Here is a 27,229-nt window from a genome sequence, read left to right as displayed (position 1 = left end):
TTCTGAATAAATAATTTGAGTTGGAGTTTGAGTTTAGTATTACACAAGTGTCTTAATACATATCAGTCCTTATTTTAAAAGTGACCTGTACTTTTGGCATGCCAGTTGACATAGAGTTCAAAATGGCGCGTGACGATGAAATCATTTTTCATTTATATCACAACTAGCTTATGCTCCCGACTTTGTCCGCGTGGACTACAAAATTTCAAAACCCTATTTCACCCCCTTAGGAGTTGAATTTTCAAAATTCCTTTCTTAGCGGATGCCTACGTCACAATAGCTATCTGCATGCCAAATTTCAGCCCGATCGGTCCAGTAGTTTGAGCTGTGCGTTGATAGATCAGTCAGTCAGTCAGTCAGTCAGTCAGTGATAACTAAAAAGTAATGATGGTCGCAGGCGTACGTGGGTCAGCGGCTGAGGCTGCGGCGCCAGCGGCAGGTGCGCGCCGAGAACGAGTTCTACTTCCAGCTGCTGAGGGACGCGCTGCCCGAGCCCGCGCCGGACCAGGTCAGCCCCGCGCACACCTCTGGGTTCTAGCCCCTAGTCATCCTAGTCCTAACCACTAGGCTATCACAGGGTTTTTAGGGTTCCATACTTCAAAAGGAAAAACGGAACCCTTATAGGATCACTTTGTTGTCTGTCTGTCTGTCTGTCAAGAAACCTACAGGGTACTTTCCGTTGATCTAGAATCATGAAATTTAGCAGGTAGGTAGGTCTTATAGCAGACATAAGGGGAAAAATCTGGAAACCGTGAATTTGCGGTTACATTACACAAAAAAAATTAATGGTCGTCATGAACTAATAATTAGTATTTTCATAATATTTTAATATTATTAAGATAACTATATCAAGTGGGGTATCATATGAAAGATCTTCGCCTGTGCATTCTAAAACAGATTTTTAATTTTTTTTATGCATCATAGTTTTTGAATTATCGTGCAAAGTGTCGAAAAAAATACGAAATATGTAGTACGGAACCCTCGTTGCGCGAGCCTGACTCGCTCTTGGCCGGTTTTTTTAATTTGGAAGATACTATTCTTTATTTATTTTCACTAATTTGCAGAACGGTACGAGCAGTAAAGAAGAAAACAAACCGACGGAGGACGGGGAGTACAGTCCTGCGTCAAGCGAATCGCGGCACATGAACGGGTCGGTGCGGCGCCGCTGTGCGCGCGACCACAACGGCGTGTGCGTGCCCGACCACCCCATACATGTTAAGGTGAACTAACCGAGGGCGAGGATACCGCACACTTACGACCTTGTCGCATAAGCTTGCTTGCGTATTTTATAAGTCCCGCAAATTGTTATGGCGCTGGAACCATATCTCATTATCATCGAAATGACGTCATTTTGACGTCAGCCGGAGTAAAAATATACCGTCAGCTCGAAACTTCAGTCTAATGCTGACGTAACTAAAATGGTGGCCACGCGCATTAGTGATTTGCGGGACTATACCCCTTTTTTGAAAAGTGTCCTAATTTGATCCTAAAGTGATAATAAACTACCAAAAAATTACAAAAATTTTATTCGATCGAAAAGTGCAATAAAAATGCATTTCAGTTTTGCATGTCAAATTTCGCCGGGAAAACGCTACTCGCCATCTTTTAAGGATCATGAACTGTCATGACGTCACACGGATTGGTAAGCATTGTTGTTGTCTTAGTGAAATACATTACAGTTTCAATCCATGTGACGTCACAGTTGGAATTAACATGGTGGCTACGGTATCATGCGTTTTCATCATCATCATCATAATTTATTTATTGCGAATACACGTTTTAAATGTGGTACAGCAGTTAGGTCACAGTGTATTTACCATTTCGAATATTTGTAGAACAAATTAAAAAATGAAGTCTTTAAAATCTAAATATATAAAAGGAAAAGGTGACTGACTGACTGACTGATCTATCAACGCACAGCTCAAACTACTGGACGGATCGGGCAGAAATTTGGCATGACTATAACTATACTAAGCTATTTTGACGTAGGCAAAATTCTGTTAGCGCGATTGAGGATTGCATAGCGCCATCTAGTTTGTTCGTTTTAAGTTGCAATAAAAATACGTCAAGTTAATATTTTGTAAAATTATTATGTTTTCTCTTGCAGTTAGAAAAGTTAGAGAAGCACTTAGCGCAACAGACGGCTGCTCGCGAGAAGTCGCAAGCGAACGCGAGCTCGCAGGCGAGCGCGAACGCGAGCGCGAGCACAAACACGACCACGCACACGCATTCACACACAAACGGCACGGCCGGCGGGCCCGGCGCGCCTGTGGACGGCGACAGACATGAACACAGTAAAGGTAAGCCAACGAGTTGTCGATTCAAGATCTTCACACTTTATACAGACTCGATGTCGACTCGACTCACAGTGGTACTGATTCTGAGCACAACTAAATTTTAGGGTATTTGCATCCTCTTACTAATGTACTCTAAATTTAGTTCAGAGAAAGACCACAGAGTCGGCGCCAGTATACCATGGAAATGTGAGCTTTACATCGCATACATGTTTCTTACAAAATCACATGCTCTATAATTTTTGTAAATCTATTTTTAATCTAGGTGGCGTTGAAGAGAAGATATTCTCGTAAAACTCGTTTTCGGTACAATTTTTACAGTATGGCGCCGCGAGCGGAAATTTTTCAAGGTCGCAAACTTGGAATAATTTCTCGACACCAAATCTACCAAATTAGAACTTTCGTTGACGTTTTGTCGTGAAAGCCTCCTTTGACGTCTTTATTGCCTGAACTACCGGTCTAATAAGCAAAGGCAACTAGTAGCTATCAAAAATGTTTTATAATAATATAAATAATAATAATTGATTCTAAACGCTTTTCGTAATCATAATCATAATTTTTATTGCAAATGCACGTTTTATTGGTGGCACAGCAGACAGGCTTTTGAGGTTATAGTATCTTACAAAATCTACTTACGTTACACATTTCATTAAAAACCTCTGCAACAGACAGACAATCACATTCGAGAGTGATAATAAGGGTTCCATTTTGCCTTTCTTCCTCTTATTTTGCTTAGTGCCTTTTTTGTTTTTAATTAACATACATGATCCTAACAAATAAGAAAACATTAAGAAACATGAACAATTGAACATTTATTTAAATATTTTTGTACTCTCACATAATAAAGCCCGGACCTTTAGACTGAGATCTATAGAGCATTCTTTGACTTTGCTCTGACTTCGGACACAGTTAAAACGAGGCAGCTATGTCTCTGACATAAATCTGTCTCTTCTTAACTCAAAGTAAAGTCTGAAAAAAGTCTCTATAGATCTCTGCCCTAAATGAAGTGGCTTCCGAGTGTGCTCCATACAAACAAAGTTTGATACTGGTTTTAATATCAAAATTTTAAACTGTTGGATAAATGGTGTCATAGAAATCAACAGTAGACTGCCTTGGGTTCCTGTAGACTTGTAATTCTTCTCCGATGTACAAGTATTGTTTGGACTCTCTGTTGTACGGAGGCCAAGTTACACCGAGCCACTCATCGGGTGTTGGATTACTATAAAAATAAAAATAAAATCATTACATTGTCATAGTTCGGTACCTTTTCCTTGTACCTGCGCAGTAAGCAGTATTTAGCTTCGCATTGGTTCGTTCACATCAACCTTTCGTTCCGTGAGTTACAGGAAGAAATACACACTCAATCTCAGCACTTCTCATGCCACTGACTCGAAATATCGGCAGTTAAAAATCGCCTAATCAAGCGTGGTATTGTACCCGTTTTATACAATGAAATATGTTGTAGGTATTAGATCAGTACAAACATATACCTTCACATTCCTTCTGATAAAAGTGATTGAACTTGCAACATGGCGGTTTGTGCATGTCATAGACTATAGATTAAATACACAAACATGCCCGGCTGAGATTTGTTTTTGTACAATACGCAGTATAGTCCAATTTAAACTCGAGGCGTGGGTCTCGCTATGAAATGGCAAATATATCACAGTTTATTAAACCGATGCCCCTATTGAGGTACGCTTACACGGGCAATTGAAATCCCGCATTTCCAGGCAATTTAGTCGATTATAACGTCACGAACACATGAAGCAATTTACTGAGCAGCAAGAGCTGCAGCTGAGCTTTGTCCAGCAATACCTGAAAATTTGTTGTACCAATGTTATGCGAAATTATTGCTCCAGATCGATTGATACGTGTTGCCGAGCAACAATCGCTTGAAAATTGCCCATATAAGTGTCTGTATGCGGCATCGTGCCGGAATGCTAAATCGTTTAGTGCTTCGCAAGGGGTTTTGGCTGGGCCTACTTACTGCCCCCGCTAAAGCGCCTTGAGAAGCACTAAACTTAACTAAATTAATATAATGAACTTTCATTAAACTGATCTGATATCAAACCTTATATTTCTAGTAGCAAGATCGCTGGACTGGTGGGATATTTTATTTCTCTTAATAATTGAACTAGCTATATTTACCCATGTATCATGAAGTTCGTCACTATGGCGCACCACATTCGTATCATTTCATAGGAAGGAGCAGTCTTATCCACCGACGAATGGTATAAATATGATTGAAAGATATACTGAAGGTCATCAAAATGTGACATTCCGGTAAACCCGTACTTGTTGCCTAATTTGCGGTATTGATTCCGTTCAGACATCAACGCATTTTCGTAGAGATATATTTTATTCTTAGAGCTGTACTCAGATAAAATATTGGCGTATCTAATTATTAGATAGATAAAACTATCCGTAATGAGGGGTACGAATAGCGGAATCGTGTTCAAGGACTGCGTTTTCGAGCCTGTGTAGTGTTCTTTGATAGAATCTGCTATTTCTAAATTTCTCTTGGGTGTGCTGTGGCGTGAAACGCTTAATGGTAAGCTTTAGTAAGCTTCAGGGTATCTGTCATGATATTCCAGAGTAGGAGTCGTTTCAATCGCTGGAATAAAGAACACACCCTCTTCTGAGGTAAATCCCATTAAAATATCTACTTCGCTCAGTCCTTTCTTGAGCGTGACCTCATAGGGTTCTGTTAAAAATCTTTCTTGACCAAAATCTTCCTCTACGACGGGTACGCTGTATAAAAATTTGAAAGTCGCATATTGCTCGACCGCTAAAACAGTATTCGCATTGGGGTTGTGGATCAAATCTGTTGCGGGCACACTTAGGAGAAATTCTAAGACTGCTGTAGTATTAGCAGACTCGAAGCCTAGACTTTTAGCGAGTATAAAGGGTCGTCGCTGTGGTTCAAATGCATTGGAGTAATCATTTAATGCCTCTCCACTCATCGCTATAATTCTCTGGAAGAGTCCTCGCGACATCGGTGACAGTGCGTGGTACATACAGGACATAGCGCCCGCGCTTTCCCCGAAGAGCGTCACCTTGTGCGGATCGCCACCAAAATTTTGTATATTACTTAGGGCGCAAAGTACGAGTTGAAATTCGAACGTGACGAACTGTCGTCTATGCTTGCGTATCTACTTACTTTTTCTTTCTATTAAAAATACTACGTGATAATGAAACGTTCAGAAACGCGGTTCGTCCTTACTGTCTTAACTATTTATTATTATTTACTAAGTATTAAGTGACAAGTAGGAACATTTATTTTTATTTAATTAAATTAAACATAATACCTAGCTACTCCGTTTCATCTTTATTGAGTAAACAATATAATGAAGTTCGTTAAATTACGAAAATTATATTATTAAGAATTTTAAATTTGAATTCTAAACGCACCCGAAATAAACTTTATTCGTAAATAGAATCTTCTTGAATTAGAACCTCCTTCACTGCTTGACTAGTGGTTGTGCCCTATTAATATAGAAACTTTTTATTGAAACCTCCACGGTACTGGCGCCTCTTGTATCGAGCATCTAGCGTTTCCTCGCTGTAGTGAGATGAAAAGTTGTGTTTTTCGCACGGGTGCAAATTTATTTGCGCTCGAGTCTTTGAATTCTTCGCTACGCTCAGGATTCAATACAAACTCTCGGGACAAAATAACATCTTAGCACCCTTGCATAACAAATAACTATTAAACAATCGTTACCTTAAACCTCAACTCCCCGACTGGTGAAGCTGCGTATGGGATGCCTTTAAAACTGTAGAATAATTTATCACCCGTGATCGTCCACTTATGTTGTCCTCTCAATTCGCCTTGCTCTATGCGAACAACTATTGCTGCTACAAGCTGCTAAAATGTGAAATGCGAAGACGGGGCGGGTCAACTAAACAACTAAAAACCGGCCAAGTGCGAGTCAGACTCGCGCACCGAGGAATCCGTCCGAAAATGCAACTGAACGCAGTTGCATTTTTTTGACAGTTTGCACGATAAATCAAAAACTGTTGTAGAATTTACAGGTAAAGCCCTTTCACAATACCCCATTTGGTATAGTAATCTTGCTTAATACTTTGAAAGTTAAAAATACTAATTATTTTTTCATGAACACATTTTTTGTGTGTGATGTTACCATAAATTCACAGTTTTTGGTTTTTTTCCTTTACTTGTGCTATAAGACCCACCTACCTGCCAAATTGCATGATTCTAGGACAACGGGAAGTACCCTATAGGTTTTCTTGACAGACAGACGGACAGACAACGAAATTACCCTTTTTGATTTTGAGGTACGGAACCCTAAAAAGGAAGACTGACTGATATATCAACGTACACCTCAAACCACTGGGTCTAGAAATTTGATTTTTATCTTATGGGTCGTGTCCCCTCTGTAACGTAGATATCCATTAGGAAAGATTTGAAATACAGCTTAAAACGCTGGGTCTGGAAACTTAAGAATTCTCATACAGGTCCTCACTGTAACGTAGACTCTGACTAAGAAAGGATTCATCGTAGCTCATTTCGCTGTGTCTGAAACTTGATACTCTGCAACATAGACCTCGACTAAGAAAGGATCCGACGTAGGTATAGCTCAATCTGCTGGCTGCGCCTAGAAACTTAAGATTTCTTATAAAGGTCCCCTCTGTAACGTAGACCTTGTCTACGGAAGGATTCAACGTATAGCTCAACCCACTGGGTCAGGAACTTGAGATTTATCATAAAGGTCCGTTTTGTAACGTAAACCTCGCCTAAGAAGAGATTTTAAGAAATTCCAACGAGATCTTTAAAAATCCTAAATCTAAAAACAGCTACTAATTTAAAATAAAGTTCCACCTACCAATAATATTCCGAGTATGAACAAAACGACGGTAAAAAAATACATTTTTTGTCCTATTGACAACAATATTTTACGAACGATGCTTTATATACTTAAAAATCTCCATCATTTAATTACTGGGAATTAGTTAAACTCTTCAGTTGCTTACGTGGTGTCTAGAAGACCCCAAATATCTTGATTTTATTGTGCTTTAAAATAATGTTATAATAGTTTAAAGTTCAGATTTTCCAGATAAAGTTTATCTAGCGAATAAATTTGACATTATGGTAGTTTTTGTATTGAGAATCTGTCAAAATGACTAATTAATCTGTTGGATAAAGTTTATCTGACATCTTCTAAATATATAAAATGAAAAGCTGACTGACTGACTGACTGACTGATCTATCAACCCACAGCTCAAACTAACGGACGGATCGGACTGAAATTTGGCATGCAGATAGTTATTATAACGTAGTCATCCATTAAGAAAGGATTTTGGAAAATTCAACTCCAATGGGGGTGAAATATGTATAGTCCACGCTGACGAAGTCGCGAGCGTAAGCTAGTTTATTTATAAAATGCAAGTGCGACTATATAATATGGAGTATTGCTCTCACCTTTTGGCCGGGGCCCCCCAGTACCAACTTTTTCCATTTAATCGGATCCGCATCCTTTAACCCTGAAGCACCGTAGAGACGTATGCTCTTTTTGCGTGTTCTATAGCCTTTCTAATGGGGAGTGCTCTGCTGTTTGACCTCATTTCACCCTCCTTTTTCGCACGCCACCGTAAGCAATTTCACCCTAACCACCTGGGTGCCTGGTGGTAAGGACGGAGGCCACATTTCCAAAAATGCACCTATGGACTTTTTATTTTGGATCTTATAATATAATTAACATAACTTTGTCAAAGGGTTAACCACGTCAGCCTAATAACAATTTTTTTTCCGTCGCATTAAGCTAATTCATGTACAAATGTGTTATACTGATATCTTATTCTTAATCTATTAAGCCCACGGTTTATATTATGCAATTTAAATTACATAATTCACTTGTTATATATAGCGACATTTTATACGGATGATGTTTTCATCTTTTTCATCGAGTGAACAAAAGTCTCTCAATTCAACCTGTAGGTGATTATGGTGTATGTACATAAGCGATGACCGATCAATTCACAAAAAACAAATAACAAAGTTTCATTCCACAAACAACGTTCGGCAAAATTAGGATTCATTTTATCATCGTTATAAAACTTCTGGTTCTACAAATAATAAACTTGACAAAACAAATTACCAGACAAATAGTCATCTCATACAATACCATTTGACAAACAATTGATTTCTTAATCGTTTTACACAATAACAAAAAGCATTTTTTTTATAAAATGCCCTGGCCCCCTATAAATTTAATTCATGTATTATAGGAAAGGAAAAAACACAGAGGCTGCAAGAGCGAACGAAGCGAGCTCGGGACTCGAAGCACTCCGACTTAGATGGGTTAGATTAGAAGGGGAGGGCGGTTTCTGTAAGAACCCGCCATCCCCCGCCGCAGAAAAAGTAGCCCCGCGGGGCACCATCGACCTGGCCTCCGTCGCATAGTGGGGGGTCTCTTCCTTCGCCCCCACTTCAAATTCGTGATTTTGTAAAATCGCCAATTTGGAAAACGAATTATTTGACGAAACAATCAGTACCCTTATTAGAAATGCAAAAGTGTGTTTGTTTGTTGGTTTGAAATTCAATCACATAACAATGGTGTAACGGATTGACGTGATTTTTTGCACGGGTAAAGATAAAGACCTGGAGAGTGACATAGGCTACTTTTTATTCCGGAAAATCAAAGAGTTCCCACGGGATTTTAAAAAAACCTAATTCTACGCGGACGAAGTCGCGGGCTTCAGCTAGTTTTATAAATGATATTTTAACATTTATGACATTTGCAAAGTTAAGCATTTGTTAATAGAATATTTGTCAAATGTTTTTTTGTAAAATGATATGTTTGCGGAATACGACGTTTGTGATTTGTAGGTGAACCGTGAAATGATCATATTTTGTTAATCATTATTGAAACGAATTGAAAGACCGAAGTGAAAAAAGATATTGGAAACAAACATATTTAATTTTCTACTCTCAAGGGACAAACTTGAGAAGTGCTCTCCTTACAAACGAAGTGTGAGCCTTATGAAGACTAAACTTTTGGATAAATAGCGTCATAAAAATCAACAGTAGACTGCCTTGGATTCTTGCAGACTTGTAATTCTTCTCCGATGTACAAGTATTGTTTGGACTCTCTGTTGTACGGAGGCCAAGTTACACTAAGCGACGCATCGGGTGTTGGATTACTATAACAATAATAATAAAATTATTACACTACCGTACGTGCGTGTACACGCACTAAGCCGATCTCTGATACAAATCCAAGCTATTCAGTGGACATCTTTGACATATCTACGTCATAGTCCGATTTGAATCCCAGGCACGTCCGAGATATTCTCACGGATGACGCCAGAGATATCGGATGACGGAAGTCGGATGTAGTGCGTAAGCTACCATACAAATAGTTCTGTGATACTTTAGAACGTATTTTCACGGACTCGGACCGGATGAGTTCGTCACCGCCCAAAGTCTCCCACCAGACCAGACGAGAGTCACTTTAGAAATTATAAACTGTCAAATTAAATTGGCCAATAATAATCGAATCTTAGATTCCCAGTAGCTTGAATACACTGGAACTGGAATGATACTTTAAATAATGTGAACTATATTAAATGTAAATAAATTTTACCCATGTATCATGAAGTTCGTCACCATGGCGCACCACATTCGTATCATTTCATAGGAAGGAGCAGTCTTGTCACCCGACGAATGGTATAAATATGATTGAAAGATATACTGAAGGTCATCAAAATGTGACATTCCGGTAAACCCGTACTTGTTGCTTAATTCGCGGTATTGATTCCGTTCAGACATCAACGCATTTTCGTAGAGATATATTTTATTCTTAGGACTGTACTCTAATAAAATATTGGCGTATCTAATTATTAGATAGATAAAACTATCCGTAATGAGGGGTACGAATAGCGGAATCGTGTTCAAGGACTGCGTCTTCGAGCCTGTGTAGTGTTCTTTGATAGAATCTGCTATTTCTAAATTTCTCTTGGGTGTGCTGTGGCGTGAAACGCTTAATGGTACTAAAGCTTCAGGGTATCTGTCATGATATTCCAGAGTAGGAGTCGTTTCAATCGCTGGAATAAAGAACACACCCTCTTCTGAGGTAAATCCCATTAAAATATCTACTTCGCTCAGTCCTTTCTTGAGCGAGACCTCATAGGGTTCTGTTAAAAATCTTTCTTGACCAAAATCTTTCTCTACGACGGGTACGCTGTATATAAATTTGAAAGTCGCATATTGCTCGACCGCTAAAACAGTATTCGCATTGGGGTTGTGGATCAAATCTGTTGCGGGCACACTTTGGAGAAATTCTAAAACTGTTGTAGTATTGGCAGACTCGAAACCCAAACTTTTAGCAAGTACGAAAGGTCGTCGTTGTGGCTCAAATGCATTGAAGTAATCATTCAATGCCTCTCCACTCATCGCTATAATTCTCTGGAAGAGTCCTCGCGACATCGGTGACAGTGCGTGGTACATACAGGACATAGCGCCCGCGCTTTCCCCGAAGAGCGTCACCTTGTACGGATCACCACCAAACTTTTGTATATTTTTCCGCACCCATCTTAACGCCGCCACTTGATCTTTCATTGCTGCGTTCCCGGGTACGTCTGCTGTATCCATGCATAAGAATCCGAGATTGTCAAGTCTGTAATTAAATGTGACTACGACTATATCCTTTTTATTCATTAGCCAATCGGCTCCGTATATATCGTCGTTGCCAGAACCCCATACAAACGCACCGCCGGGAATAACAAATAGGACTGGTAATCGAGATTTCTCATCCAAAGAAGGAGTGTAGACATTTAAAAAGAGGCAATCTTCGCTCCCAGGTACTAATTGATTTCTGAGCATGTCAAATTGAGGACATACATTTCCATGTTCTGAAGCATTTCGTATTCCTTGCCAAGCTGGTGCAGGTTGGGGAGCCTAAAAATTTAATTGATACGTGAATTTAATTTTGTTTAATGCCTGAATGAACGGCACACTTCACCCCCCGTTGTGCCAGATCCTTTTTTCCACGCACATGCAAACTGTGGAATCAACGCCCTTCGACGGTGTTCCCATTAGATTACAACATGGGGTTATTCAAGGGCGGACCAACAATTCCTGAGAGGCCGGCAACGCATTGGTGGTTCCTCTGGTACTGCAAATGTTCATGGGCGGCGGTAATCACTTAATCGGGTGACCCGCCTGCTCGTTTGCTCGCCATTTTTATAAAAAAAAATAGCAACACGGCTCTCTGCGCGCCTAAAGATTAAGATTTAAGATCCTCAAAAATTCATTTTTTCCGTAGCAAAATGGGTTTGTCTTGGTAGTACGATAAAAAAAATTAATCAAAGAAAAGCAAGAATTGTGAAAAACCTCTAATCTTAACCCTGGGTGCGTGAGCCTGACTTGCACTTGGCCGGTTTTTTATAACTTTAATTCAACTAGCTTATGCTCGCGACCTTGTCCGCGTGAACTACACAAATTTCAAACCCTTATTTCACCCCCTTAGGGGTTGAATTTTCAAAAATCTTTTCTTAGCGGATGCCTACGTCATAATAGCTATCTGCATACCAAGTTTCAGCACAATCCGTCCAGTAGTTTGAGCTGTGCGTTGATAGATCAGTCACCTTTTCCTTTTATATATTCAAGATATGTTACCTTGAATCTCAAGTCCCCGACAGGTGCAGCTGCGTATGGAATGCCTTTGAAACTATACATCGATTTATCTCCAGTGATCGTCCATTTTTGTTCTCCTCTCAATTCCCCTTGCTCTACGCGAACAACTACAGATGCTGCAGTTTGCTGAAATATTTTCTTAACTTTTCAAAATTTACAATGATGAATCGTTATTTCAACGGTCAACATTAGCTCAACGGTTAGGGCAGCGGACTAAAAATCCGAAAGGTTGCCGGTTCAAACCCCACCCGTTGCACTGTTGTTGTACCTACTACTAGCACAAGCTTTACGCTTAGTTGGAGAGGAAAGGGGAATACTAGTCATTTAACATGGCTAATATTCTTTTTAAAAAAAAAATTATGATCAACCTAGAACAGTCTCCGACCGCCGATCATCCGCCACGTTGGAGGGAAAAAGGGAGGAACACATTAAGAAAAAACATGATCAACCCATCGCCGGTTCACTACTGAGCACAGGTCTTCTCTTAGAATAAAAACTGCTATACCTCTTCCAAGTTCCAGGTTCGCCCGCTTCCACCTTAGATTGCATCATCATTTACCACCAGGTGAGATTGCAGTCAAGGGCTAACTTGTATCTGAATAAATAAAAAAATGGTCAGTGGGAAAACTTATTGTAGTGGTTAGGACGTCCGCCTTCTAACCGGAGGTCGGGGGTTCGATCCCGGGCACACACCTCTAACTTTTTGGAGTTGTGTGTTTTAAGTCATTAAATATCACTTGCTTTAACGGTGAAGGAAAACGTCGTGAGGAAACCTGCATGCCTGAGGGTTCTCCATAATGTTCTCAAAGTTGTGTGAAGTCTACCAATCTGCACATGGCCAGCGTGGTAGACTATGGGCAGACCCTTCTCACTCTGAGAGGAGACCCGTGTTCTGTAGTGAGCCGCCGATGGGTTGATCATGATGATGATACCACAATACGTACAAAACATGTTCCCAGGTAGATAAATAATATTATTAAAAAAATACTTACGATTATCACGCAGAACAAAAGGATATATCCTAAATTCATCTCGAATGCCTCAGTCTCGGTACAGACGTTGATCTATAACTGCTAAGTAACTGAATTTCCTGAACCTTTTATAGTATTATTTATGCAAACATTGTTTTTATATGTATTCAACTGTACAATTATTTATTTATTTATTATACCGCGCTATAATCTAAAAATTCGCAAAGTTAAAGTACCTTCTATAGATCTCAGCCTTAGTAACAGGGCCCTGTTGGCACTCTTCGGGTACGGGATCCTAAAAGACTACCGATACTACAATACGCGGCCGAAAGTAATGTACATCGGCCTATAGAATGACATTTCGGCTTTGTAGAGCGTTGTCTCTGTCACTCATACATATTTGACGTTTTGTCGGTATCAACGATAGGGACAACGCTCTACAAATCTGCTATCAGTACCCGTAGTACAAGATTTTACGTCTCACCAAACCAAACCAAATTCGAGAGTCGAAATACTTCCGCGTTACAGTAAACTGGATCTTAAACGCCTTGTTTTAAAGCTCAAGTTTGTCTACACTTCTACAGCTAGCGCTCCAAGCGGAAACATTGCGAAATTAAAATCAGTGGCATTGAATATTTGACTTCAATTCAAGGCTGTTTAGGTCCATTTTACTCCAACGCGGAAGTATTTCGACTCTCGAATTTGGTTTGGTTTGGTGAGACGTAAAATCTTGTACTACGGGTACTGGTCGATGTACATTACTTTCCGCCGCGTACTGTACCCAGAAACATGGCTTTATAGAAGCTGACAAAGCTGGTAATATATCATTGTACCTTAAATTTGAAAAAAATATAAGTACCTATCAAGGCATAATTTTTATCATCGTTATAATAATTTTTATCGACGCTACAAGATCTCAGTGCCCAAGATAGTCGCTTGACATGTCGAGATGGCAATCGCAGTGAGGACGCCCCGCACACCCGCACAGCCCCTGCGCTGACTCGGTGCGGTATAGCGCGGATGATGTGCGGGTGTGCCGGGCGTCCCCCCGCCTCATACCCCGATTGCCATCTCAACCTGTCGCGTACTATAGGTAGGTGCATATTTAAATTAAATGAGTAGGTTAAATGAAACAGCTTTTTCGTTGTATTTTCTCAAGGTCAAGATGTTCGCAACGAGACATACCATCGAACACGCGGCTAATCCATACTTCCATACTTCTAAATATATAAAACGAAAACGAACTGACTAACTGACTAAGTGATCTGTCAACGCACAGCTCAAAACTATTGGACAGATCGGGTTGAAATTTGGCATGCAGATAGCTATTATGATGTAGACATCTGCTAAGAAAGGATTTTTGAAAATTCAACCCCTAAGGGGGTTAAATAGGGGTTCAAAATTTGAGTAGTCCATGCGAACGAAGTTGCGGGTATAAGCTAGTAATATTATAAATGCGAAAGTGTTCGGCCATCCGCTCAATCGATGTTGATGAAATTTGGTACAGAGATAGCTTGCATCCCGGGGAAGGACATAGGCTGCTTTTCCGTAAGAGTTTCCACGAGATTTTCAAAAATCTAAATTCATGCGGATGAAGTCGCGGGCATCGTTTAGTTGGTAATAAAATGTATAAATAGCTGCTCAAAATAATGACAATACCTATTGTATAAAATACGGTATAATGTGTTTATCAGTTTAAAATTATGTGGCCAATTTTTATTAATGACATGTCTTTTTAGCGTTTAAACTACCGTGAGTGATTTCCATTATAACTACTATCTGTCCCGGCTTTACTCACGTGTGTAGTCGACGTTAGCCCGACTAGTTTCGAACCCATACGGGGTCCTTTTTCAAGGGAGTCCGTCCGCGCACGCGCCGCGGTTTTGACTGCGGGACGCACGTGCCGCTGCCCGTAGAGCCCGTTGTCATGACATGTCTTGCATAGTTTGTTTTCGATACTTTTTTATTTAAGTATCTATATATTAACTTGTGACTGTATGACTGTAACGTGTCACATACAGTCACAAACTGGTACCCACGAGACTCAAAACGTAGAAGAGGCCGACCTTTCAAAAGATGGAGGGACGACATAGTGGCAGGAAAAACATGGTCGAGAGTAGCTAAAGATAGAAAGAAGTGGCTTCTAATGGAGGAGGCTTTTACCGCCCTAGGCGGTCCTTACAATGAAACCCATTATACTAACATAGTTATTTAAGAATAAGAAACATAGTTTACTAACCTACTAATAATTCTTTTATTTTTTTATTTTTTGTCAATTATGCACGCACTGTATTAGTAATAAGAAAAATATTGTAAGGAGAAAATAAAGCTATTTTTATTTATTTATTTATTTATTATATATTAACTTGTTTTTATATAGCGCTTGGCTAATAAAAACGATCATCATCATCATCATCTGTATGCTCAGTGTAAAATCTCACAGTAAGCACACATATACGAGTTCTATTACTTTATTTAGAGTTCAGTGGTTTCACTCCAGCTATATTATGTATGAAATTATAAAAATCCACCATAGACCGTCTTGGATTTGCGCCCACTGTAAGTTCTTCTCCAATGGTTAAGTATTTCCGGGAGTCAATATTGTATTTGGGCCAGATTTCACCGAGCGATGCATCAGGTGTTGGATTCCTGTAAAAATATTAACCTATATTGCCTTACTAGCTGATGTCCGCGACTTCGTTCGCGTGGATATAGCTAGGTTCTTTAAAAATCCCGTGGGAACTTTTTGATTTTCCAGGTTAAAAAGTTGCCTCAATTCTCGAGGCGCCAGCTAGCTCTGTACCAAATTTCATATAAATCGGTTAAACTCTTTGATTTTCCGGGATAAAAAGTTCCTTCCCCAGGATGTAAGCTAACACTGTACAACATTTTATCAAAATCGGTTAAACTGTTGAGCTGTGAAAAGCTAGCAGACAGACAGACACACAGACACACTTTCATTAATTATATTTATTAATAATATTAGTATGGACTATGGATCATCAGTTATGAGCGTTTTAATGCAAATGTCACTCGATTTAATCCGTGTGTTGTGGACATAATTTTTATTATAAGTATTAATTTCTCATTGGAGACTGCTTAGGTTTAAGTGTTTTATATATACTAACTATTTATCTAATTGCAACTGTTTGTCTCTACAAAATAAATAAATTAAATTAACGGCGAAGTTAATATCGTGAGGAAACCTGAATACCTGAGAGTTCTCAAAGGTTTGTGAAGTCTGCCAATCCTGGGCACTTGGCCAGCGTGGTGCACTACGGCTTAAAGCCTTCTCATTCTGAGAGAAGACCCGTGCCGAGTGGTTGGCTGGCGATTGGTTGATATTATAGATTTGTAATAGAACGTAACATAATAATAGCAAAAAGTTTTAAACTTTTCACTTTAAAAAACCTTAAAACTTAGACCTAACTAAATATATAAGAAAAAAACTAAAAAAAATTACCCTTTTCTCGCGAAGTTAGTAAGCAATTCGCACGTTTGTTGTATCAATCTATAAGAGGTTGAATTAGTATTGAACGTCAAATTGAAATAATTCCCATTGAACACATACAGTACATCGTCCGCGTGTGACACTCCTGTGATTCCGTACCTGAAGGCTGCTGGGGTAAAAATGTTCCTTTCAGATAAACTATCAAACTCATACAAATATATATTATCGTTCCTGCTGAACTTAGACAGCAGATTTGCATATCTGATGATAGAAAAAGTAAACGTGTCTGTAGTATAGATCACAAATTGTGGTACACTGCTCAGAGATACCAGCTTCGACCCAGTATAGAATTGTTTAATCAAATCTGCTAGTTTCAAATGCATCTTAGGCGTGGTCTGGTAATATATGCTTCTTGGCACAAAAACCTCTGGGTATCTATCATAGCTTTCGATTATTAATGGAAAATTTTCAAGCGCAGGGATGACAAATATTCCTTCGTTTGAGGTGTATCCTAACAAAACATCTACCTCACTTCTGCCTTTCTTCATCGAAACTTCAGGTGGTTCTATTAGAAACCTTTCTTGACCGAAATCTTTTTCTACAACAGGTACAGCTAACATTATCAACCTCATATATTGTTCAGAGGCTATAATAAATGTGTTAACGTTAATCAATTGTATAGCGGGCACACTTTGGAGGATTTCTAAAAGGGATGTAGTATTTGTAGCCTCGAATCCCAGACTTTTAGCGAGTTCAAAGGCTCTTCGCTGTTGTTCGAATTCAACTATAAAATCTGTTATGGCTACTCCGCTCATAGATATGACTCTGCGAAAGAGTCCTCTAGACATCGGTGACAGTGAATGGTAAGTACCGGAGTAACCGCCCGCGCTTTGCCCTAATATCGTCACCTTGTTCGGATCCCCACCAAAGTTTCGTATATTTCTTTGCACCCATCTTAACGCAGCTACTTGATCTTTCATTCCTGCATTACCGGGTACTTCTGCTGTATCCATGCATAAGAACCCGAGATTGTCAAGTCTATAATTAAATGTGACTACGACTACATTATATTCTAATAGAAAATCAGGTCCATAAACGTCATCGTTGCCAGAACCCCATAGAAACCCACCGCCGTGAATGACAAAGATGACTGGCAATAGAGAAACCCGTTTCAAGGAAGGAGTGTAAACATTTATAAAGAGGCAATCTTCGCTGCCAGGTGACAAAATATTTCTGAGCCCGTCAAATTGGGGGCATATATTTCCAAATTCAGTAGCGTTTTGAATTCCTTTCCAGGCTAGCGCAGGTTGGGGAGCCTAAAAATGATTTATAATTTAATTTCACTTCATTGAATGAAAGTTTCCGTTTTTTTTAAGGAGTATGCCCATGCACAGTCCTCTCACAAGAAGCATTGTACCTTAAATTTTTTATTTATTTATTAAAGCTAAAATAAAAACATAGTTTCTCAATAAGTTTCATGAATATTTGTTTTAGGCTTAAAAAAATCTGAAACTGACTGTTTTATTAAGCCTATAAAGACCTTTTTTACTTTCTAGCTAAACCTAACCTCACAATATTGTCATTTTTTGTGGTTAACATTTCCGAAATGCGGAAACCGTTTTCGTTAATTTTTCTACAAATATGCTGATAGTGATGATGTCATTGAACAGAATTTGATTTGATAGTGATACAAAAATCTTGAAGATAGTACATTTGTTAATTCTTGAATGGGCAATGGGGCCGATTCTCTTGTACACAATCTCTAAACTAAACTAAATTAACAGGTCTAAATCTAGTGCCATCCTTTTCCGTAAGCAACATTATGAAATCTATTGCTATCCCTTTCATAATGTTGCTTGCGGAAAAGGATAGCACTAGATTTAGACCTGTTAATTTAGTTTAGTTTAGAGATTGTGTATAAGAGAATCGGCCCCATTGTCTTTTCAAACTCGTTACCTTAAATCTTAAATTGCCAACAGGTGGTTTTGCGTATGAAATCCCTCTGAAGCTGTAGAACGATTTATCTCCAGTGATAGTAAATTTTTGTTCTCCTCTCAATCTGCCTTGCTCTACTCTGACAACTATTGCTGTTACAAGTTGCTGAAAAGTTATAAAAATTATCTAACTTACGAAGATCAAAATTACTGGTTTAAAATAAAATGCCACCTACCAATATCATTCCAAGTATGACCAAAACTACATTGAAATACATTTCGTATTGTCTTTGAAAACCATTTCTTATGGAGGAAGCTTTTTATACTAAAATATCTGCATAATAATATTATTAGTGGAACCGGTTTAACCCACTTTAGTTTTTGCGGTGTCTAAAAGGTCTAAAAGTCCCTACACTTGTCAGTTTTATAATAAATTCTTCAAATCTTCTGATTAATGTTACAGTTTAGAGTTGTATGCCGATTTTTCAATCGTCAAATAATGTTTATCGAGTAATAAAGACGTTTTGACAGTTTTTATTTTGAAAATCCGTTAAAACGTCAAATAATACGTCGTATATTTTATTCGTCGTTTGAAAAATCAACCCCTACTTTCACATTTAATTTAAACTAGCTGCCCCGGCGAACTTCGTACCGCCTAACAGTCGGGTCTTTTTCAGGCAATTTTTAAATTTTTCTCTCCGTAAGAACCATCCTCGTACTTCAAGGAATATTTTAAAAAAGAATTAGTGAAATCGGTTTAGCTGTTCTCGAGATTTGTGATCAGCAACACATTCAGCGATTCATTTAATATATATAGAGATTTTCTATTCTAGCCTATTCTAGCAAAGAAAGACAGTAATTAATATGAAATTTATTCAATTTTTGATACAAACCAAATTGTGCATTGTTCATTTGTCAATAAACTACACTACTACTAACAGAACGTCGAATTATTCACAAAAAAATTATCATGGGCTTTTTTATTTTGTGTCTTAGAATTTATGTCATTGGATCTGCGATCGTCAAAGGGTTAAGTGCACCTCGTGAAGCCGATAACTATAATAATGTTCCGAACGTATTAAATTAATATTATTCAAGTAGATAAGATCTTAGACTTTAGTCCATAGTTTTAATGTGTATAATAGCATTTAAATTACATCATTCATTTTTCATACATTCCGTTGATTTGTTCTGTAATTGTTAAATTGGAAAATTAAAAAAAAAAGTAAAATCACTTGACTGTCAAATGGGAGATGTCAAGCGCTAACAGTTTATGGTTGTGTATGTTGTGTGTTTCTTACCCTTAACCTTTTTTTTTGTTTGTTCTTACCTTTGGCACCTAGGATTTAAATAATGTAATATTTTTTTGGATAATGCTGTTGGTGGTTCAATAAAATAAAATACAACCAATACAACGTCATCGATTCTGATAATTTTCTTTAAACTGAATTTTGGGTAAATACATATTTTCATCTCTTTCTTACCAATGTATAGGTATACCGTTTCACCGAGACGGCTCGTAAGCAGAGCGTGAGTTGTGGGAGGGTGACAGTTGACATTAAGATCAAGGCTCTCAGTGTTGCTGTCACTCTCTCGCAACCCTCTACCCCACGAGTCATTTCAATCAAGCCGTACCTTACTATCCATACTCTGTGCCTATAGTTAGAAAACGTCGTTAGAAAAAAATGTTTTAGTTAGGACCGTCAGAAAGTCTGACCTATAGTACGCAACGGGTCGAGATCGCAATCGGGGAGGGACTGCCCCGCACAGCCCCTGCACTACCCGGTGCGGGCGGGTGCGGATGACGTGCGGTTGTGCGGGGCGTCCCCCGATTGTGCATCTCAACCTGTCGCGGACTATAGAATAGATGCGTTGATCTAAATATAAAGTTTTGGATCATAAGCAAACAACAAATATAAATAACGAACTTAAAATGTTTATTTAAACCCAGCTGATTCGTATATAAAGTCATAAAAATCCACCATAGATCGCCTTGGATTACTGCCGAGTGCAAGTCCTTCTGCAATCCTCAAATATATTTGGGAGTCAGCATTGTATTTGGGCCAGATTACGCCGAGTGATGCATCAGGCGTTGGATCCCTATAAAAATATTTAACAGTTATTTGTTTACGTTCTCTTGCCGCGGGATAAACTACTAATACATTTTTGAACACAATTTTTAGATTAGGTTCCTATATCCCCTTATAATTAATAAGAACTAGATAATACCCGCGACTACGTCCGCGTGGGGTTAGGTTTTAAAAATCCTGTGGGAACTCTTCAATTTTCCGGGATAAAAAGTAGCCTATGTCCTTCCCCGGGATGCAAGCTATCTCTGTACCAAATTTCGTCAAAATCGGTTAAATGGTTGAGCCGTGAAAGGCTAGCAGACATACAGACAGACACACTTTCGCATTTACAATATTAGTATGGATTAAGCTTTTTATTTCCATCATTACATTTCCTTAACATATAATAACTAATCACGTCATGAAGTTTGTAATAGTACATAACAGTCCAGGCCTGAAACAAAACATTTACTGGGCGAGGAGTAATATTGGAAGGCCGAGGCGAAGTCGAGGTTTTCTGAAGTGACTGAAAGGAACTCGACTGGCGCCTCGTCCTTTTAAACTAAACGAGGTTGGTAATTGCTATTTCGGCTGAGACTTGTACATAGTACTTTTCTCCAATTTGCGAGGAAATAATAAAAAAATAATTGAAGAAACAAAGTTTTAATTCATATGTAAATGTATTAATAATAATAATAATCCTGTCAACTGTCATGTATAATAATAATATATTTAAATAAATTAATAATTTATTAAATGTATTAATATTAATAATAGTTAATAAGAAAAATAAAAAGACACAAAAATAAAATATCTAAACAAAAAATATAGCAAAATGGTAAGAAAATAAAATACTTAAAAAAACAATGTTAAAAAGACAAAAAAAAACACAAAAAAACTTACCCATGTATCGCGAAGTTAGTAAGCAAGGCGCACATCTGTCGTATCATTCTATAAGAAGTCGCATTCTCATTGAGCGGCAAATTGAATAATTTTGCATTAAACACATAATTCAGGTCATCAAAGTGTGACACTCCGGTTATTCCATATCTTTCGCCTTGTGATTGGCTAAAAACATTCCGTTCAGACATACTTGAAAACTCATAAAAATATATGTTATCATTTCTGCTGAACTTGGACAGAAGTCTTGCGTATCTTATTATAGAATAAACAAAATTATCCGAAACATAGCTCACGAATTGCGGCATCGTTTTTAAAGACAGCAGCTTCGAACCAGTGTAGTATTGTTTAATGAAATCTGCAAGCTTCAAATGGAGCTTCGGTGTGATTTCATAATAAATGCTTCTTGGCACTAAAATTTCGGGGTATCTAGCAAACTTTTCGATTGAAGACGCTCGTTCAATCCCAGGTATGAAAAACACGCCCTCAGCTGTGGTATATCCCAACAGTATATCTACGTTACTTCGTCCTTTCTTAATTGAAACTTCAGGTGGTTCTATTAAAAACCTTTCTTGACCAATATCTTTTTCTACAACGGGCACAGTTAATAATAAAGTTATTGTCATATAATCTTCAGCCGCTATTATAGATGATATGTTGGTGTTGATCAGTTTTGTAGCGGGCACACTTTGGAGGAATTCTAAAAGTGCTGCAGTATTTGTAGTCTCGAAGCCAAGATTTTTACCGAGTACGAAGGCTCTTCGCTGTGGTTCAAGGTCAACCATGTAATCTATTAATGCTTCTCCACTCGTCGCTATGACTCTACAAAACAGCCCTCGAGACATCGGTGATAGTGCGTGCATAGTACCGGAAATACCACCTATGCTTTGCCCAAAAATCGTCACCTTGTTCGGATCCCCACCAAAGTTTCGTATATTTCTTCGCACCCATCTTAACGCAGCTACTTGGTCTTTCATTCCTGCATTACCGGGTACTTCTGCTGTATCCATGCATAAGAACCCGAGATTGTCAAGTCTATAATTACATGTGACTACGACTACATTTTTTTCATCCATTAGAAAATCGGCTCCATAAATATCGTCATTGCCAGAACCCCATGTAAACCCACCACCGTGAATGACAAAGATGACTGGCAATAGAGAAACTCGTTTCAATGAAGGAGTGTAAACATTTATAAAAAGGCAATCTTCGCTTCCAGGTATAAAAATATTTCTGAGCAGGTCAAATTGAGGACATACATTTCTATGTTCTAGAGCGTTTCGTATTCCCCTCCAAGCAGGCCCAGGTTGGGGAGCCTAAATAAAAATTATTAGTTATTTAATTGAAAGTCCGCTTGTTTTTGATTCCAACAAATAGTTGTTACCTTAAATCTTAAGTTGCCAACAGGTGGTTCTGCGTATGGAATCCCTTTGAAACTGTAGGACAGCGTATTTCTCGTGATTGTCCATGTTTGTTTTCCTCTCAATTTCCCTTGCTCTATTTGAACGACAACTGCTTCAACAAAATGCTGAAATACAACATTTCAGCAATTTGTATTATATTAATGTCTACCTATGAAGTCAAAATTACTGCTTTAACATAAAGTTCTACCCACCAATAGTATTCCGAGTGTGAATAAAGTGACAAAGAAATTCATTTTGCCCGCCTTTGACTATGTTATGAAGGATGCTTTTTATACATTCTGGAAACTTTTGCATTCAATTACATACTATAAATTAGTTAAACCCTTCTGTTGGTGTGGTGTGGTGTCTAGAAGACCCCAAATTTGTCGATTTTACTATGCTTTAAAATGACTTTGCAGAGTGTTCTATGCTTTATTAAGATTTTAAAATCAATTGTACGTATTCACTGACAAGCGTTCCAATCCCAATCTAGTCAAAATTGAGATATCAAAATATAAAAAAAGATTCCGACGAATTCAGAACCTCCTCCTTTTTTTGAAGTCGGTTAAAAAGGAGAAGGTGACTGACTGACTGACTGATCTATCAACGCACAGCTGAAACTACTGGACGGATCGGGCTGTAATTTAGCATGCAGATTGCTATTATAACGTAGGGATCCGCTAAGAAAGGTTTTTTTTTGAAAACTCAACCCCTAAGGGGGTGAAATAGAGGTTTGAAATTTGTGTAGTCCACGCGTATGAAGCTAAGCTAGTTATGAATAAACTGATAACAGCCGGCTAATCGTGGTAAAGCGACATGTAGATCGCAAAACAAAAATCCGCATGTAAAGTCAATGAAGCCGTCAGCCAGATTTTGATGTTTTTTTTTAAATTTTTGTTTTTTATACCTACCTATTTAAAATCAGAAACCTTTTGAAGCGGGGAAATAATTTTTAATATTTTTGAACAATATGTATGATATACATATGGTTCAAAAATAGTGGTCCCACTAGGTGGACGGACGACATCAGACGAGTCGCAGGGAGCCGCTGGATCTAGCCGGCGCAAGACCGTGGCGTGTGGAAGTCCCTACAAGAGACCTATGTCCAGCAGTGGACGTCTATTGGTTAATGATGATGATGATGATGATGTATGATATTTATACAAATGATGGCCAGTAACACGTTACGGTCTATTCTCTTTGAAAGGTTATAGAGTAAGTCAAATGCTATCAAAAGTATCAAATGACCTCTAAACACCTATGGGAAATTTTCAAAAAAAACGTTATTTCTTTGTTTAGAAGGTAACAGTTTAATATTAAAATGTGATTTGGTCAAGTCTGATCATGAAGATGGCCACGGGATGGGTCGATCGATCGATAGGAACGATTTTTTGAAAATTTTAGGGTTAAGAAAATTCTCCGTTGTGCTCCGTCATGCAGCTGTTTCTGAGGACTCCCAACGAAAAGGCTTCATTGACACCACTATGAAGTCTTCCTACAAAAACATTCAATTATTATATCAAAAAAATATATAATTAATATAATATCAAATTAAAGGGGCTTTGAAGATTTTGGCTTGCCTAGTAGTCTGCTATTTTCCTTTTTATTTCTTTTAGATTTAGTTCTCTATTTTGAAAAAATATATTCAAATCCCTTTTAGTATAATTGACATTTTCGTTTGATGGATATTATACCAAAATCAATATTTATTGGATGTGAAAGCACATTCAAAAAACCGGCCTAGTGCGAGTCAGGCTCGCGCAACGAGGGTTCCTTCAGTCGTATTTTTTCGACATTTTGCACGATAATTCAAAAACTATGATGCATAAAAATAAATAAAAATGTGTTTTAGAATGCCCAGGACCAAGACCTTTCATATGATATCCCACTTGATATAATTATCTTGCTTAGAAAATTGAAAATACTAATTATTAGTTCATGTCCATGACCACAATTTAATTTTTTTTGTGTGATGTAACCACAAATTCACGGTTTTTAGATTTTTCCTCAAATGCCAGCTGTAAGATCTACCTACCTGCCAAATTTCGTGATTCTAGGTCAACGGGAAGCACCCTGTAGGTTTCTTGACAGACCGACAGACAGACAGACAACAAAGTGTTGCGTTTACCTATAACCTATAAGGGTTGCGTTTTTCCTTTTGAGGTACGGAACCCTAAAAATAGTGACTATGGGCTTTTCCATTTTGGATTTTACAGCATTGTATCGTCAAAGGGTTAACCTCGTCAGCCCAATAACAATAAATGTTTCCGGCCGTATCAAATTAATTTACAAGTTAGGTTTGAATTTGTAATTTAAATTAAATTACTTATCTTTCATACAGCGCGGCGGTGTGCGTCGATTCTAATGATTTTCTCTAATTTAAATTTTGAGTATTTTCATCACATTTTCATATTTTCCTTACCGATGTAGTTAGAAAAATCTATTTTAGTGAATAGTCCAGTAAATAGAGCATTTAACCTCGCACTAAATTTCCGATCCAATTTCTTTTTTTTTTAGGTTTAGGGGTCACTTACTGACCATAAAATGACAAAATGCTGACAGATCCAGGTGGAGCTTCGATCGCAATCTTGAGGGAAAGTTTTTGGCTGATATCTCGGAAACTATCCACTTTAGGGCAAAAGTAATTCAGACTATTATTGTAGAAAATAAAATTTCGCATCTTTTGTTTTCTGTAAACTTTTTTTGTAAAAATTACCGTTTACGATTTATGACCGATTGAATGAACCGGTGTTTCTATTTCGGCCGATAACTTTTAAAATATTGGAAAAACCGGTTCATTAAATCGGCCATAAATCGTAAACGGTAAGTTTTACAAAAAAGTTTACAGGAAACAAAAGATGCAAAATTTTATTCTCTACAATAATGGTTTGTATAATTTTTACCCTAAAGTGGATAGTTTTCGAGATATCGGCCAAAAACGTTCCTTCAAGATTGCGATCGAAGCTCCACCGGTATCTGTCAGCATTTTGTGATTTTATTGTCAGTATAAGTAACCCTTAAGGTTTGTACGCACCTGAGCGGCGCGGCGCGGCGCTTCAGTCCGACTGCAGAACGCGTCACCTCAGGCCGCTCGACGGTGCCTACCGCACTACAACTGCAGTACGCGGCAGCTCGCGTCTTTGTGTTGTTTCGGATTGACTATGCTGCGTAGGCCCTACTGGCCGCTACAGCGTTGGCGAGCGCGAAGCTCCGCCTGGGGGTGAGCCCTAGGGCTCGAAGAAATAATTCGAGAGGTCGGGGGGCAACGTCCTCCTAAGGGCGCCTCCTGTGAGGCTCGGACCACGGCTTAGGATGACGTTGGGATGGGTGGAGTTGTCGGTTTTGTTGGTTAGTCCGTACGCCCCCGAGGCCGTGGCGTGAGCCCACGTCCGGGTGACGTTAGAAATCGGGGACCTCGTCTTCGCCGGCGAAGACGCTGTGATGAGGTTGAATTGTGTAGCCCTACGAGATAGGGTGCATTGTCGGTCATGATTTGATCGTCGGGGTCATTAAGGACGTGCTTAGGGTGTCTTTATCTGGGGGGTCGTTTCGGTCAGGGGTGTAAGTCGCTGACTCAACTATTAGGGGGTTGGGGTGTCTAATGGCTTTCTCAAAATAATTTTTGGAAAGCTGTTTAAAGTAATGAGCTATTGTCGGGAGTTGGAGGTCTCTGTGGAGGTCCACGTTGCGCATGTACCACGGGGAGCCAGTGGCCGTACGCATAAACTTATTCTGTAGGACTTGGAGAGGTTTGAGAGAGGAGGGCGGCAGGTGTGCAAATGCAACACAGGCATAAGACATTATTGGGCGGATGCACGTTTTGTATAGCGTGACTTTGTGTCGAAGTGACATTTTGCTCTTTGCGCAAATCATGGGGTAAAGACGGGAGAGCACATACGCTGCGTTCTTGCGGACTCTACGAATGTGCGCGGCGAAGCTCATCTTGTCATCAAAGGTTACACCCAAGTACTTGGTATTAGTTTGCCAGGGAATGGGGCGGTCGTAAAGAGTTATTTCAGTCTGTCGAAGTTTGTATTGTGATTTCCTTTTGGACTTTTGAAAGAGCACTGCTGCGCTTTTCTCCGGGTTAACCTCTATCCTCCAAAGGCGGAACCAGTGGCCTAGGCTACTGACTGCCTTTTGGAGTCGAGCTTTAACGTTCCGGTAGTTTAAGTCGGAGCTGTATAGAGCGGTGTCATCCGCGAACTGGGCTACATGAACATGAGGGGATCTGGGAATGTCGCTGGTGTACAGCGCGTACAAAAGTGGCGAGAGCAGGGAGCCCTGAGGGACTCCTGCTCGGAGAGGTCTTGGGGAGGATAGGGTCCCATCCAGACGGTAGCGAAAAGTTCGATTGGTGAGAAATTCTCGTAGTAAACGTACGAGTCTTTCGGGCACGCCTAGATGGTAAAGCTTGTAGATCAAGCCGGCGTGCCACACCTTGCGAAGGCTTTGGCTACATCGAAGAAGAGGGCTCCCGTTGGGATACCTCTCGTTTTGAATCGGTTGAAACCGAGAAGGATGTGCTCCGTGAGGCGGTGCACTTGAT

The 27,229-nt window shown here is 39.0% G+C and overlaps 5 protein-coding genes and 1 long non-coding RNA gene across 7 annotated transcripts in view; 2 read left to right on the top strand and 4 right to left on the bottom strand.

Annotated features, from left to right (window-relative positions):
• LOC138403656 (uncharacterized) overlaps positions 1–27,229 on the top strand; it is a 94,781-nt gene that overhangs the window by 50,571 nt on the left and 16,981 nt on the right. The window lies entirely within an intron of this gene.
• LOC117991446 (macoilin-1) overlaps positions 1–27,229 on the top strand; it is a 41,293-nt gene that overhangs the window by 5,510 nt on the left and 8,554 nt on the right. For both annotated transcript variants that reach the window (XM_069504907.1, XM_034979044.2), the window contains exons 5-7: positions 398–508; positions 1,065–1,220; positions 2,108–2,300. In XM_069504907.1, coding sequence (XP_069361008.1) covers positions 398–508; positions 1,065–1,220; positions 2,108–2,300 — 460 coding nt within the window. The remainder of the gene's footprint in view (positions 1–397; positions 509–1,064; positions 1,221–2,107; positions 2,301–27,229) is intronic.
• LOC138403680 (carboxylic ester hydrolase-like) lies at positions 3,357–6,814 on the bottom strand. Its single transcript, XM_069505098.1, has 5 exons — positions 6,782–6,814; positions 6,019–6,162; positions 4,872–5,449; positions 4,446–4,826; positions 3,357–3,513 (listed from the first exon to the last, which is right to left on the bottom strand). The coding sequence occupies exons 1-5, from the start codon at positions 6,812–6,814 to the stop codon at positions 3,360–3,362; spliced, it is 1,290 nt and encodes a 429-aa protein (XP_069361199.1). The 3' UTR covers positions 3,357–3,359.
• On the bottom strand, positions 9,225–14,139 carry LOC138403679 (esterase B1-like). The gene is made up of 4 exons (XM_069505097.1): positions 14,109–14,139; positions 11,935–12,095; positions 9,902–11,214; positions 9,225–9,458 (listed from the first exon to the last, which is right to left on the bottom strand). Exons 1-4 carry the CDS (start codon positions 14,137–14,139, stop codon positions 9,305–9,307), a joined length of 1,659 nt encoding a protein of 552 aa, XP_069361198.1. The 3' UTR covers positions 9,225–9,304.
• On the bottom strand, positions 15,385–18,586 carry LOC138403629 (juvenile hormone esterase-like). Its single transcript, XM_069504924.1, has 4 exons — positions 18,545–18,586; positions 18,331–18,474; positions 16,387–17,690; positions 15,385–15,572 (listed from the first exon to the last, which is right to left on the bottom strand). Exons 1-4 carry the CDS (start codon positions 18,584–18,586, stop codon positions 15,395–15,397), a joined length of 1,668 nt encoding a protein of 555 aa, XP_069361025.1. The 3' UTR covers positions 15,385–15,394.
• Positions 20,246–22,934, bottom strand: LOC138403678 (juvenile hormone esterase-like). Its single transcript, XM_069505096.1, has 4 exons — positions 22,893–22,934; positions 22,662–22,805; positions 21,281–22,593; positions 20,246–20,408 (listed from the first exon to the last, which is right to left on the bottom strand). The coding sequence occupies exons 1-4, from the start codon at positions 22,932–22,934 to the stop codon at positions 20,246–20,248; spliced, it is 1,662 nt and encodes a 553-aa protein (XP_069361197.1).

Source organism: Maniola hyperantus, chromosome 19, assembly GCF_902806685.2.
Source record: "Maniola hyperantus chromosome 19, iAphHyp1.2, whole genome shotgun sequence".
Taxonomy (NCBI): domain Eukaryota; kingdom Metazoa; phylum Arthropoda; class Insecta; order Lepidoptera; family Nymphalidae; genus Maniola; species Maniola hyperantus.
The sequence above is the reverse complement of the archived record's forward strand: the minus strand, read 5'-3'. Positions and strand labels throughout refer to the sequence as shown.